The 16089-nt window shown below is 40.0% G+C and overlaps 1 protein-coding gene across 9 annotated transcripts in view; it reads left to right on the top strand.

Moving 5' to 3' along the window:
- The window catches only part of sox5 (SRY-box transcription factor 5), a 173784-nt gene that overhangs the window by 96474 nt on the left and 61221 nt on the right, over positions 1 to 16089 (top strand). For 3 of the 9 annotated variants that reach the window (XM_043236838.1, XM_043236837.1, XM_043236836.1), the window contains one exon: positions 15469 to 15667. In XM_043236838.1, coding sequence (XP_043092773.1) covers positions 15469 to 15667 — 199 coding nt within the window. Of the gene's footprint in view, positions 1 to 5905; positions 6152 to 15468; positions 15668 to 16089 lie in introns of those variants that run through there. The other 6 variants (XM_043236842.1, XM_043236835.1, XM_043236840.1 and 3 more) reach the window with 4 other exon arrangements.

Here is a 16089-nt window from a genome sequence, read left to right as displayed (position 1 = left end):
TGTATATATGGAGGGTGAAGGGTGTTGTTAGGCATGATGCAAAGCGGAACGCCTGCAACCCCTTTAGCCTTGATTTATTTCTAAAATATAAACATGATACATATGCACAGTCCACACACATATATTATATGAACAAAAACTTTTATAAAACCGTAACACACATTTTTGAGGCAAGTTCGTTAAATGCAATGCTTTAGCTAAAAAGTTGACAGCAACAGTAAATGACAAGAAAATGTTCCGAACCCACCCCTCACACATACATCTTATCTCAGAATATCTGTTTTCTGTCATTTAGTTTTAAGTCTGATTTGTGGTGCAGCTCAAGTGTCATTACACTGTAAACTGATGGACATGTTAACATATATAATCATACCTGAAACAAAACGAATAGATTCCCTTCTCACGTCAGAAACTGCAGGCTTTCACAAAGACGCATGCACTCATCAACATCTCTGCATGAGAAGCTTGTATTAAACAGGAAAGGGCGTGGTCTCAAAATTAAAAATGAAAGATGCAACATACCGCCTGCAGGGGTCAGCCATACTTCTTCAAATAAATCACAGACATTTAATTTTGCCGAAATAATGCACAGAACCGTTTTAATGCTGTTCTCTTAATTGTTTGTAGCTAAATGTGTTGCTCATTGGCACACAAAATAAATATACACTACCCAGACACGTACATTGTGTAAAAAAACAAAAATCACATTTATTTTGAATGTGATCAATCGTTTAACGTCACTAGTCTTTAATGCAACTTTTAATGAATTTAATCATTTTTTCTGAACCAAAGAATTCATTTATTTAAAAAATACATTGTAAAAGTAATGCACTTGAGCAGTGGCACATTTAGTAGTACGTTTTAAGTAGGACATAAGTATGATTTAGATTATTTAGAAATCAGTAGCACTATCTTCCCCTTTAAGTGTCAGTCTGGAAAAATAGCCATTTACAACCTAACTGATAATGTTCATGAAGAAGGAAACTTCTTTTTAAGTTTTAAATAAATGTCTATCACTTTCAGGTATTAGGCCTGTTAAGAACAAAAGAAACTGGTCTAACGTGACTGTTTGGTGTTAGGAAGACTAAATGAATGAGAAGATGAACAGAGGGAGGTAGAGATGGATGGATGGATGGGTTCTAGAGGGGCATTATCGTTCGTCATTATTTGAGCTCCTGCAGCGCTCCATCGCGGCTCTAATGGCGCGAAGACACTTGGTGTTTCGTTCCTCTCTTCTCTCTCTCCCTTTCAGTCACACTATTCTTTCCCAAGCCTGACACTGCAGAGTAGTTTAGTCAGTTAGAGCTTGTTTCAGCCTTGTTAGCAAAGTGAAACCTAACAACTGTCTTGTGTGTACCTGTAATCCAGTAGACTAGTTCTTGAGCGGAGGTATGTCTTCACTGCAATGCATTGTTTTGTAGTGCCTTAGTCGTGTGGGGTTGGTACGTCTCTTTGAAAGTGAAATGAAGCGTAATGTTGCCCTCCAGGTTGTGAATATACTTCTCGTAGTGAGAGCTTCAAAAGACACGCATCTCACTGGACTGTCAGAGAAAGCAAACGTTCGGTTGTTTTAATATTCAGGTCTGCCCTGTGCGTTTATGCGTTTATGGATCAGGAATTGGACGATACAAAAGAGCGTGTCAGCAAGCGTCACTGACATAAAGCAAACTTTCATTTATAATCTTTATAACATCAGCACTACTGTTTCCTGTAATGCTGAACGTATCAAAAAGAGAATAAGATTGCATCATGAAATTATAGTCAATATATTTGGAAAACATAGCTATTACAGTTATGAGAATGAAGTGGAAATCAATTCAGTACAAGAGTAAAATCTTAGTAAGTTAGTAATATTAAATGCTACTAGTCAAATCCTGGATAGTTTTAGCAATGAAGAAATCTGAAAAGGCAGTCAGTGGTCACCTTCTTGATTTAAGTATCGGAGACCTTTGGCACACTGTTTTTTCACTTCTTATGAGCCTGTATTATTATTATCATCGTCATATTCTCTTGAGAAGCACCGTATTATCTGCGAAAAGCATGCAGATGCAACCATCGATATCCTTGGAGTCGACCACTGGTTGCCATTTCAGATTACACAAAGAGACAATTTCCTGAATGTCTGCCTGTGTTTTTCTCCTGAATAAATTCAGTTTCCTTCATAACCGCTGCAGTGTCCTAATTATAACTCAGTGCTGATGTGCCAAAAGACCAAGGCTTTCTTTATTTCTCAATCCTGTCCTAAAGTAGATTTGAATAAATCGTCTGCATCCATTTCTCACAAAGAAGCTAACGAAACAATGTTGTTTTTTTAAATGCATTTCCCCCCCCCCTCTGAAATACAAAATTTTGCAACTTTGTTCTGGTAAATTTGACTAATTCTAACATATTAACATGGCACTAAAACACAGTCGTCGTTCCTACATCCCAGGTTGAAAAATAAATAGTTAACTAAATAAAAAGCTGCTGTTGTGGATTTTGTGATATATTCATATTTACCATTGAGTGATGACTAACAGCAGCAGAGACAGACAGACAGACAGAGATTGTGTGTGTGTGTGTGTGTGTGTGTGTGTGTGTGTTAAGGCCGGTCTTCTGCTGAGGAGGGGAGATAAGGACTCTATCTTAATGGCTTCTCTCGTCTGCCACTCAGCCATCAGACAGAGATTTCCTCTCCCTCGGTCCAGATAAACACACTTCACAACCTTGTCACACGTCTTGCACAAGCCAAAGAGAGAAAGAAAAGAAGTGAATGAGATGGGCAACTGTAGCAATTCATGAAGGAATAGTTAACCTAAAAAAAGAATATTCCATCATAATTTACTCAACCCTAATGCCATGTACGTCTTTCTTTTATTTCTGTAGAACACAAAAGGAGAAATATGTAGTAATGCGGTGCCCACTTTTTTGCATACAATGTAAATGAGGGACTAGTTTTCAAGCTTTAAAATAACCATATAAATATGATCATTTGATCATGTGATGAGCCAACCAGTTGTGAATTTCACATATTTTGCCTTTTTATCGAAGGTTTTTCACTGATTTCGTTATACTGGATGAACCAATTCAGTGAAAAGAATTCAATTCAGAAAAAAAAGAATTCAGTTCAGGCTTCAATTCAGAATAAAAACTGCATTAAAAGTCAATGACGTGAGGGTAAACAAATAATGACAGAATTTATATTTTGAGAATATAAAATGCTTGATTTTGAATGACATTGTTATTCTGTTTAGTTTCAGTAAATTATACAAATACTGATGGGCTTCAGGAAACTTAAGAACTTCCCTGATTTTGCCTCTTAGGGGGTAATAGCTGAATTCAAGCGGCGTGTGTGTGTGTGTGTGTGTGTGTGTGTGTGTAACAGGGTAAGGGAATTGTTTACTGGCTGTCTGTGTCAGACCCTCACTACTTGGGGGCCTCTAATGCAGCACAGCTGTGAGGGGGCTTGGACACTACACATCTGCTGAAGGGACCTATTGTGTGTTTGCATGTGTGCGTGTGCTGGATGCGTGTATTGGTAGAGCTAGACAGATAAAGACCATACAAACACGCTCGTATGTTTCCGTACATTTTTAACGCATTCAGGTTTTTTTTTTTTTGCTTGCGTGCAGATACGCGCATGAACATACGTGTGCTGTGCATTTCAATTCACATAAAAGCCCTCAGTTAGAAAAGTGAAGTTTGTAGATTTGTTGGAATTGAGAGAATCAGCCCATCTGGAGAGTTTGAACCTTGAAAGCACCTGCCTTCTCCATTCACGCTCCCGCTCTCTTAAAAAGCCATCTTCATCAATAGCAGCTTTTAAAGTGGATGAAACTGTTTGGAACTGCTCTTTATTCCTGTTCTGATGGATTTTCTGCTTTCCGTCTTTGTCTCACTGGCTGTTGTTGATGTTATTTCAACTCTTTTTTTTTTATTTTCATCTATTTCTCCATCACCTTGCAGCCTTGACTCGAAAGATCGTTAAAATGTTTAACTACAGATAATTGCTACCTGAGAGAAGCTAATTAATGTGCCGCTTGCTCTTGTGCGTATGCGTGGATTTGAATGTATGTATGTGTGTACATTTTATTCACTGCATTCTCTCGCCTTTGAAAGATGTCTTCTGTCACCACTTTGTATTAGTGCTTTCTGAGGCAAGAGCAACTATTACTACTGCTCATACCTGGGGTTAGGGATTTAAACAAACCCTTAACTGCTTGTATTAAACTTTGCCAAGTGTGTTGTCCAGCGCAGCATGCACTTCGAACATGAATGAAATTATGCGACGCGTTGAATTTTCATTTTGTGTCGCTACGGGGGAAGGGTTATCCGTCTCTGATTATTAATGACAAAATAACCCTATAAAATTCGTATACTACATGTTTGAGTGCATAGTGTATAGCCCGTCATTTGGGACGTAGCTAATTCAGTTTTATACACATGTAATATAATACATGGCCTGTACACGCTCACAGAGCAACAAAAAAAACTGTTATTTTTATTTCCCAGTGCCATGCAAGTCTACAGTCCTAGCAGAGGTCAGGCCCGGTCTGTGTGTGTCTTGAACATTGTTATGCTGCTAACAGTTTCCTCAGTGATCAACAGGAAAATGCACAAATAATGTTACCACAAAGCTCTAACTACATTATTAGAGTTTGTGCTGGAGAGGTCAAGGCACAGTGCTATTTTGAGTTCTCTAACCTACTCAATAAATTGGATTACATACCAAACATTATATGATTTTTTTTTTTTCATTCTTATCGTAAATTAAATTCCAAACAAAGACATCATTTGTTGTAAATATTACCATGAATGCAGGAGACACATATGCTTGTGTGTGCAAGTTCACAAACGTACACTAAATGCGTCTGCTGTATGTTCAGAAGGTGGACAGCAGCGTATGTATGTGTGAGGAGGCTGAAAAAGACTGACACTCTGTTTAAAGTTCAGCGTTAAAGTCATGCTGCTGTATTTCAATCTGTCAGACGTGCTTTCCTCCGTTTAGAAGAATAGTTCTTTCTCTCTTTCTGTCTGGCTCTCTCTCTCTCTCTCTCTCCCCCTTCTCTCTTTCTCTGTAATAAAGACTGACAGGGGCCGTGTGTTAGTTACACTATGAAAACACAAAGCATAGAGCTCGCTTGAAAACTCAGATGTGTTTATGTGGTTGATGTGCACGTGCATAAGCCACTTTTTGTCATTCATCTCAATTGGTTGAAACTCAGTCTAAAAAAGGTTGGCTGGTCCGTGCCTGTTATTTATTTTATTCATGAATATGTGTGTGTTTGTGTATATATATATATATATATATATATATATATATATATATATATGTGTGTGTTGTTGTTTGTTGTTTGTTTAGATTTTGTTCTACATTATGTTTGATGTTTGAGTAAAGAAATAATGTTCTGTATACAAGAATGTTGTCAAACTTGTAGATTAACAAGTTTGTGTGCATGCACTTATGCTTTTAAAACGAAACCTAATAATTTTGCCAGCCTTGTTTCAGACATCTGGGGACATCCTAAAATGGAAAACGATTCATAAATTTGGCATATGCACTTTTTTCCTAAAACTAAAATGTTCCTTTTATGCTTAGGGGATAGTTTTTGGTTATTAATATTATCTTTATGTAAAAACAATAGAAGCCTATGGTACTGAACATTTAGATATGCCGAGTGTGTGTTTGTTTTTGATCATAAGTGTGTGCGTTTGATCAGAAACGCAACAGAGGGACACTGTGGCTGAAGGAAGGGGGCAGTGCTGCTGCATGTGTGTGTGTATGTGTGTGTGTGTGTATGAGTGTGAAGCTGCGCTCTGCGCTGCACCATGTCATGCTCTGGCCCTTTAAGAGGCGATCTAGCAGCTTAGAGCCATAGAGAGGGGTGGAGAGAGCGAGGGAGAGAGAGAGAGAGAAAGAGAGAGAGAGAGAGGGGAGGGAGTGCGAGGTTCGGCTTGTGAGAGTGTGTGTGCAGCGGAGAGAAACAGAAACAGTCTTTGGTTTTGCGAGAGGTTAGAGGAGCACCAGGCAGCGTGTGCGTGTATGTGTGTGTGTGTGTTCTCGGAGGTCCCCGGGTGTCGGACGCGTATGTTGTCGTGGAAGGACTCCTGCATCTCAGACCCCTTGTTTCAGCATGCTTACTGAGCCTGAGCTTCCTCAGGAGTTTAACAGGTATGTTCACACACTCACGCACGAGACGCTCACTTTTCCAAGCCGTGCCGGGAGGAGGAGAGCGAGGGACAGGCAGATGAGCAGGGGAGAGTGTGTGTGTGTGATCTATGAAACAGACTACTTTATTAGTTTGTTTGGCATGTTTGAGGCTGGCAGTGTGTGAATGTGTTTGCGGTTTAGAAGAGAGAAGAAAGTTCAGTGTGACTGCGAGATGTGTGTGTTTTCTAGATGCGCTCTGTGAGCATGGGACGCTGGGACTGTCTTCTCAATCTCACTTTGAAACTAAGTTGTAAATGTCTTAAGTGTTTGGTCGAACATGTTACATGCTGTCGGTGTGTGTGTCCTACCGCCCTATACACACACGTATATCTATATATATATATATACGTGTGTGTGTGTGTGTGAGTGTGAGATGGTGTTTGATAAGGTTCGGTGCTCTCCCGTCAGTCTTTCCCTGGCACAATCTCTCTTTTTTGCTCATGTTGCACTTCAGGGTAAAACGCTTGGCAACCAAAACACAGAGCATTTCACTTCTGTACAACTTTCTTGCCTCACAAAGCCTTTTTTCCCCATTTGTCTGTGTTGTTTTAATCTCGTTTATGTTGTTTTGGTGTTTTATTGTGGCCAGATGTCTGCATTGGCCTTCTGTTGTGGTGGTCCGAGGTGGGAAATGTTCTCACCTACTTTAATATGTCAACAAAAGTGGCTTTGCTGCCGAATAAAGAGGGTTTGACTTTAAAGCTCCATAGGGAAGATTACCCATAATACTCGTTTTTAATGCAAGCTTCACCCCGACACACACACACTTTTTTTTTTATTGCATTAGAGCACTGCACTGTTTTACCAGATGAAACTAATCTTTTGTTCAGCGATAAACTCTGGGGTTTTATCCCTGAATTAAGAACACATTTATATGTCAGGAAAATGTGTTTTTAATAAATCATCACGCTCTCTCCGGGGGGAGGGCAAGAAGGGGGGCCGAAAAAGATGACAACAACTATGAGGAATTAAACATTTAAAGGATTACATAGGAAAGCAGAATGTATAGTGATAAATGCAGGGATTACAATGACTTAGAAGAAAAGGATGGTTAAACTCTACTTTCCAGTAATGCTGGCTGTCAGTGGTTAAAGAGCATGAAAGTGAGTGATGTGTGTGTGTGTGTGTGTGTGTGTGTGTGTGTGTGTGTGTGTGTGTGTGTGTGTGTGTGTGTGTGTGTGTGTGTGTGTGTGTGTGTGTGTGTGTGTGTGTGTGTGAAGGACGGGAGCAAAAGCGCAATGTTTGTCCGTGTAGGGCTGTGTGTGTGTGTGTGTTTGTCTCTTCTGTCCAAATGTTGAATGTTATTGAAAAATCGTAAGTCTGCTCTTATTTTTATTTTGTGCATAGGCAAACCATTTTACTGATATGAAGCGACAGAGACCTAGAAAAAATCATTTTAATCGTAATGTTTAATGGTGATACAGATGATTTATAACTGTTGTTTGTATGTTGACATCTTAGCACACTGTAAAAAGCAAGAGGTTTTATTTTAAAAAAAGGGACTTTTGATTCATTTATTAAGACATTTTCTGTTCTGTGTTATTTTATATACTTGACTATCTAAAAATTCAGAACTATGAAGTTTTTTTTTTTTTTTTAATCAGCTGTACCGCAAAACAGTAGTAGATAATTGTACGTTTTGCTTAAAATATGTACTTAAATCTTCTCCTAAATATATTATACTTCAAAATAATATAATAATAATAATAATAATACATAATATTCAGATACTGTGTATTGTTATTGTTATTATTGGAGTGATTTTAGCTTTATTGGAGGAGCACAGAGGAGATTGTATGGCCAAACTGTCACATTCCTCAAAGAGAGAGAGAGAGAGAGACCGCGAGCGAGTGAGGGAGGGGGAAAGGGGACTTTAACACTTCTCCATTTGTCTCCCTCCTTTAATGGATGGCTGTGTTACATCTCACTCTCTTACTCTCTCTCCCGCTCTTTCTCTGACTGTCTGTCTCTGGGTAAGTCAATTCTTCTCGGTGAAGATACACAGAAAACACAGTGGGTTCGTTCACCACTAAGCATGTGTGATTGAACTAGCTGGTGACAAACGTGGATGATGCACTTCAATTTTTGATTCCTCTACGTCAAAGAGAAAACAGATAAAATCCCCGACCTGCCTTTACCTCCGTCACTTTAACACATTACTTGCAAGCTGCTTTATCGCATACGCGAAGTGTGGCATTATCTAGTTGAAGCAGTGTTTTTATGTACTTGCATATAAAGACAAATTTGTCCCCAGAAGTGAGATACTCTAAAAAGGAAAAAATCTTAATTTAGAGCACATTCACAGATCTAAGTGATAAGTGAAGAATGTGGTTTGTAATATGTGTATTCTAAAAAAACACAAAGAGTTTTGGTCAGAGTTGCTCTATGGTGTTCAGAATTAGCTTTATATAAATACAACTGAAGTTTGTGGTTGAGGGACTAAATAAAGACAGCATTACTCTATATGGAGGGGACTAAATGCCAGTTGCGGTGACCAGGTAGTCCCTTAAGAAAAACAGCTTTGTAAACATAATAAATATTGTCAGAATATACATTTAGAAAGGGCTATATCGGGTTTTAAAGAAAGAGAAAATATTTTAGCTTTGTAGAAAAACAAAAGAAGTTAACGGAAATTCAAGTGCGTGCTTGTGTGTGTGTGTGTGTGTGTGTGTGTGTGTGTAGATTGGATGCAAGAGCTAAATCTGACAAACATTCCCTTTGGGATATTCAGGAATGTCCTCATTTGGGGCAAAAACAAAACAAAAAAATCTGTGTGTGTTTGTCTATAAAAGATATAATAAGCTTTATATAAAAACACTAGAAATCTGTGTTATGTCCTGATTTAGGTTTAGGAATAAGCGTGTGTGTGTGTTCTGTCTGATTGATGGAGGTTCTGGATCTTCTCTCTGGGTCATTCATTGCAGACTGGCTCCATTGTGTAGTCCGTGTTATGAGCTCTCGCAGCGGCTTGATAACCGTGTCTCCATGAAAAAAAGGAGGGTCAGCAGAGAAGAATGCTGAAGTGTTTCCTCCTCCCCCTTCAGAAGTCTTCCCAGACCTCCCTTGTGAGATCAGCTGACCGTCGGGACGTCCGCTGAGGCTGAGGGGGAACTGAGTCCCTTTTAGGTTAAAGTCTTATTTATCAAGTCCGAGAGGATAATAGCACAAAACAGTATGACAAGTCAGAGGTGATGGCCTAGACAGTTGCATCATGGGAAGGATAATAAAAATCAATTGACTGCTTAGCGGAATGCTGCTTTTTTAAAAATCCATTACCTCAAGCTGTATAATAACGGCTCTGTACTTGCAGGTAAAGGAGGAGTCTGGGAGGAAGACTGTGTTGCATATTCCTGTTACAGCCAATTTGTTGTTGTACAGGCCTGTATGAATGGAATAAACTATACCAGCACCCGTTTTCACAGCCGCCCGGGGCTTCTGTGAGCAAATCACGATGGATAAGCATTACGCAGGGCCATCATATTCACAGGCACTCACACACTAAAAGACGACAAGCAGAGGCTGAGAAAGTTTTCATAGAAGTTTTAAGTGTGTGTGTGTGTGTGTAATATGTAAAATGTCACTAGAAACATGAGTCAGTCCAGAGAAATAAATAATTAGAGATGAGAGATGACAGGAAACTATGCAGACAGATGAAGTGATGACTAAAATACTGGCAACCCCCCTCTGCATGCGTATGAGAGAGTGTGTGTGTGTGTGTGTGTGTGTGTTGATGCAGCAGTTGCCTTGGCGCTGTGGGCACAGCGTTCGCTGGTGCCTTGTGTCCACCCAGCGGCAAACACACACCATTGCTTATTATGCGTTTGTGTGTGCGAGCGGGCTTGTTTTCGCTTTGCTCATATGACTTTAGATTGTTGTGTGTGTGTGTGTGTGACTTCACCTCCATGCCTAAACAGTAATGGCTGACAGTGACATTAGGCTCTGTGTTCTTGCCTTTTGTGGCGACGCTGGACAGGAAATTGGGGTGGCCCTGCAGCCCTCGCGTCAGAGGGAAAAACAGAGACGGCTTTGTGTTTTCTCTGAGTACGTGTGTGAATAATGTGTGTATTTAGAGACACGTACACTTGTGTGAAATTATTATTCACCGACTTTAATGGGGGGTGGGTAGACTTTTTAAAGAAGTTTCTTTGAGTGATTTTTCAAGGAAAACCTTTAGCCATAATCTCACCGAGACACTGTAAACAAATAAGAAAAAGTTGTAAATCTATAATAAAGTAAAAAAAAAAATTAAAACACATTCTAGTATTTTCCGCTACTTTTTAGTGCTTGTACGTTAAAACATTTTCGGATTTTTTTTTTTTTAGCATTGGTGCATGGAAACGTGATCTTTATACTGTGTTTTGGTAAATTAACCCCCACCCCATATAAAAATCAAAGTGCTCTGACAGCAGCAGTGAAAGCGGTGATTAGCTATTACACTGTGAATGATGAAGAGCCCTCACAAGTTTGCACTACGGATGGATTTACTTCAGCGGAGTCGCTCTCTCTGACTCTCTCTTCGCTTCCGCTCCTCTGCCGGCCGCTCCATTCCCACAGAGAGAAAAATTGAGAGAGCTATAAATAGCTGTAAAGTAATATACTTAAAAGACTGTTCAAAACAGAGAGAGTCGGGCACAAATGGTTGATTGTGCAAAGGGGGACGTCCTGGCGGGACTATCTGCGACTTTATCGTCCTGGGAGCAGAAGATAAAGAGAAGAGAGAGGGATGAGCACTTCTCCTAATGTCTGAGTGGATTGTGAGGTATTCTCAGTTTCCTTCCGAAGGCATCGCTGTTGTTATTTGTGCTGAACGGGCTGATTGTCTGAACTTTTGGACACACTTTGTTTCATTCCCACAGTCTGATAACAAAGAGGAGCTGACCTGCCTAATCAGATAATCATATTACACAGGAATTTACCTTTAGCAAGTGTAATGATTTTTTTAATATTTTTTCTTAGGAAGCATAATGCATCAGAAAAAAAATGTTTTGGAAGAAATGTCTAAATATGCATAGATAAATTTGGGATGCCTTTAAAAAAATATGAATAAATATATTGTATTTTTATATATATAATGCAAAGTTTTAGTCAAAGGCTGCAACATAAAATAATGCTAATTAATATTATTAGCATTACATAAAAACAACAAAAGTTGTCTATCTTGACCATCTATCTGAATGCTTTTTTATCGTTGGCATGCGGGAAACATCCGCAAAGCATCATCATGTAAGTTTTTCCGTAGGCCGCACACATCCGAGTGTGTGCGTATGTGACACGTTTAGCCTCTAAATTATGTCCTGTCATTAGAGGCACTTCTGGAGTGTTAACCACTGCTGATGGTGATTAGGTAAAGCTCCTAGATTCAGTATTTAAAGTGCAGCTCCACTCCGATGTTTAATGGACCCTGTATTTTGGACGATTAGCGTCTGCGGAGAAATGTACATGTGATATGAGAGGGACTTAGGAGAGCGCTCAATCTGCGTCTAAGCTCAAAGGGGAAGTGTGCCTTTAATCTGGGCTTAACGCACGCAGTCTGCGGGAGGGGGCCGAGCAGCGCACCAGTGGGGCGGCCATTAGCTTTTAACGATTAGCCGTGAAAGTTAGCCTCTAAACCTGCAGTTCAACTGCAATGGGACGGGGTGTACGGATGCTGAAGTTTGCAAAATATACAAAAAAGCGATGGCATTTTCTTTGATAATACAGCCGAACTGGATAATACTGGTGTTTGGAGATTATACTGCCATCATTTGTGTTCCTACATAAGTGTGTGTTTAGTCACCTCACCCGTATCAGCACATTCGGCTTTGATATTCAAGGCTGTTTATGAATAACATAATTCTTAGCCTTGTGAAAATGAAAGGCAATAAAGTTATTAATCCACCAGATAATGAGCGAAGACCGCTGTTAAAGTTTACAATGCAAATAAGCAGACATGACTAGCCTGTAAGGAAGTCTTAGCTTCAGAGACTGTTCTTTGTGCATCTATGTTGCGTTAGCGTGCGTGTGTGTGTGTGTGTCAGTGGACAGGGTCTGTGTGTTTGGCAGGCCGGCCTTTATTGGAACCACAGAAGGATGGAGTGAAATTATGCTAATGGCTGCTAATTATGACCTTGGAGACCAGCTTTTCTGCCAATTTATCTGCTTAATAAAACCCTCTCTTTTTTAATCCCAACATCTCGACAAGCTTTAAATGTTTCATGTAGACTCTCCACCACGACAGGTCTGCCAACTTTAAATGAAATAGTGGCTATAACCTGCTCACCCGGGGAGCGGAATTGTATAGTAATTATACTTCAAAGGCTCGCAGGAAAATAGACATTTTATTGCTCAAGAGGAGCTGTGAAAAAGCTTCTGTCAGTGGGCCGGCAAGGAAGTATAGGGAAGAAAGAGGCAAAAGGAAGAGTGCGTGAGACAGGGAAGAGCGGAAAAGAGATGCAGACGTGTCTAAAGGTAAATGAGAAATGCTGAAGAAATATTGAATGAGAAATATTTATAAAGAAAATACAATTTTTGTGAGAAATATTGCAATTCCACTAATTGATTCTGGTTCTGTTAACGATTCTTTTAAGGAGGTATTTTAGTGTGTCTATATATATATATATATATATATATATATATATATATATATATATATTATGTTTGTTTACCTATTTTAATTTAGAATTTTTCTTTTTCATTAATTCCAAATCGGTTCTAAATTTATCCCTTTAACAACTAGCTTTCCAGCTATTCATTACTCTGATTTAAGTTTCACAAGCCTTAACTAAACACTTATTAAACACCAGTTCTCGGGTTCGAGTTGGATGTGACGAGCAATAAGAACTGGTTCTCGATTGCCTATGAGGGTCGTGTGTGTGTCTTTGTTGGTCCTGATGTGTGTGTTGGGGGTTGGTGTGTTAGAAAAAGCGGCACAGAGGTGTGTGTGTGTGTGTCAGACTGAAACAAAAGGGCCCAGTGTGTGTGAGTGTCTGGAGGTAGAGTAAACACAGTGCTGGTGGAGGGGCAGACAGGCCGTGCGGCTCTGACGGCCCGAGTGCAGTTTATACAGCTGCACTGACTGCTTTTACTGCCCCAGTGTGAACCAGCATAAAGCCAAGGTACCCCACACACACACACACACGTTCACATTCATACAGTCAAATGAACGCAGATATAGCCGCTAATACTCACAGTTGTACGCATTATACACCTGTGTTAGTGTTTGTTATGACAGAGCTGTTGCTGTCAGGCTCTAGCAGTATGACATCTGCGTCATCTGCGTTTATCGTTTTACTCCTCACTCCATCTCAACTATATAGTTGAAGCATGTCTTCATTGTTTCTGTAGCCGCCAGCCTTGGGTTTGATTGAGGCCAGTCTTATTCATCCCGTCCAGACGGTTAGAAACGTTATATGATGTTTGTCTTTACAGCTAATCTAAACCAAATAAGCAGTAAATGAGAGAAAGAGAAACCTTAGCAGAGCTCAGGAGCTCCGCCAGATGTGGTGTCTGAGTCAGACCAGGTCTATGAGAGTACCATTCAGTTCAGCGCACGCGTCCTGGACTGCACCCAGACTGCAGATGCTAGTTAATGAAGGATAATCAAGGTGCAAAAGAGACTTTGCGCTGTATGTTAGTTTCGTTATTTTTTTGACCTCAGAGCATGAAGCATATTAAGTACTTAGGAGATAAAGGGTTAAAAAAAGAAAGTTGTAAAGTCTAACGGAGAGCTATAAAGTGAATTATAAAATCTCGGTGGAGATATAAGTAGCAGTCACAGGATATGAAGTGACATTGTGAGATTTGAAATCACTGTTGATGTGATTTAAACTAGTATTGTGAAAAAAGTAACAATTACAGGAAATTGTCACGATAATCAGAAATAAAGTTATAGTTGTGAGAAACAGTCATAATTATGAGAAAGTCACAATTTGAAGATGTAACGTCATAATTATGAGAAAGTTACAATTGTGGGCAAGAAATTCAGAAATGATGAGATACAAAGTCATATGGTGAAAAAAGGTGCTATAAAGTAGCTATAATGAGAAATTAAGTTACAATTGTGAGAAAGTCATAATTATGGGAAAGTCACAGTTGTGAGCAATTACTTGAAATAATTTGCCATTATGACATACAAAGTTATATTGAGAGATATAGTTATGAGTCATAAATTTCCACTTCTACGAGTCACAATTGTGAGACTTTTCAGGAATTAATTTAATTGTGAAAAAATAATTGTGAAACTGAGTGATATAATGTTGCCACTGTAATACTCGTAATTATGAGATATAAAGTCACAATGCTGAAAAATAGTGATATAAAATCATTTATGAAAAATAAATAATTCATGATTTATCAATCAGTAATACTCACAACTAGGAGTTGAAATTACACAAAATTTCTGTGCATGTCGTACATATTTTTAAAAGAATTATTATATATATATATATATATAGTATATGTAATGGGCTTCCATAACCTTCCTTATAAAACAGCCTTTGGGGGAAAGAAAAGTCACTACAACACTGCAATCAAATCAAATTTGTTTGCCAATTCTTTTAGTTGCAGAGTAGGAGCCAAATAAAAGTACTTCTCTCCATCTCCCTTTATCCTTGTCTGTCTTTTTCTCTTAAAAGAGTGGTACTTATTCCCCAGGGCCATAGTAACACTAGCCCCAAGGCTGAGAAGCGTCTATGAAAGCACTTAGGCAATGCCGTAAGCCAGATGAAATCTTATTACGAGAGCATATTCATTTTTTCCTTCCCGTGCATTGTGGGAGAGAGAGTTCATTTAATAAATGCTTTTTCTTCCTGACGGTATCAGAGGAACACAGACCGTCATCAAGGCCTATTTTCTCTGGCATTGTCAACACCACATACACTGTCATTAACATCTACTGTGGCACACACGCTCACGCACACACCATTGTCTGTCTGTGTTCTTGGCTAACGTGATATTTGATGTGCGCTGGGCCGTCTGCACTTTTCTTTAATGGGCCGCTCGAGTCTTTACATCAAACAGGCTGGCTAAACACACCGTGTGCGGTGCCGCTACAGTAAATGGCTCTGTGATAGTGTAGGTGGGACGTCTCTTTGATGGAGGGATGGATGTGGACAAAGCTACGGCGTTGATGGCTGTCATTATGCGAGTAGTGTGTGTCAGGTGTGCGCGCACGCGTGTGTGTGTGTGTGTGAGTGAAATGCTCCCGTGTATGTCACTCACAATTAAACAACAGCCACGTCTCTGCCTCTGCCATGTCTTTCCTGAATGCCTCAGTCACTTTTCCTTTCTCATTTTTCCAGGATGTCTTCCAAGCGACCAGCCTCTCCATATGGGGGAACAGATGGAGAGGTAGTCATGGCGACGAGCAGACAGCGATTGGAGGATGAAGAGGTTGACGGACATGCTGTCATTCACTTGCCCCTGAGTTCGTACTGCAGCAAAGTGTCCCCGCGATCTCCGCGACTGCTCGACAGCCCCCCAACACTACACGCGAACATGGTAGGTCCCCACGCTCGAAGCTTTCTCGCACGATTGGACGAGGTCGTCCCCTCCCACTCGGTTAATATGCATTTGACCGACCCCTCCTTCTTAGAATAAGCCCCTCCCATCGCGCCTCTCTCTCGCTTTCACTTTTGGCTCGGAAATGCCCATCACGCTTCAGTGATGTCACGGGCAGATGCAGCGAGACAGGTCATCTTTTTGAACGTGGCCAAAATGACTCACAAGCTTGGCTGTTCATGTGCCATTTTGGAGTGTGAGTTCATGATGGGTTATTGTAGTCATGAAGGATATGGACTGTATCACACATTTAAAGGCGTGAGATGAAATGTAAGGGTGATGGACCCCGTGACCCCGGAGCGTCGTTCTCACTTTAACACACACCTGAGCTCTGGTATCTCTTCGGTGCCCTTTCACCCAAC

This window comes from Puntigrus tetrazona, chromosome 4 (assembly GCF_018831695.1).
Source record: "Puntigrus tetrazona isolate hp1 chromosome 4, ASM1883169v1, whole genome shotgun sequence".
NCBI classification, from domain to species: domain Eukaryota; kingdom Metazoa; phylum Chordata; class Actinopteri; order Cypriniformes; family Cyprinidae; genus Puntigrus; species Puntigrus tetrazona.
Note: the sequence above shows the minus strand (reverse complement) of the source record. Positions and strands in the feature narration are given on the sequence as shown.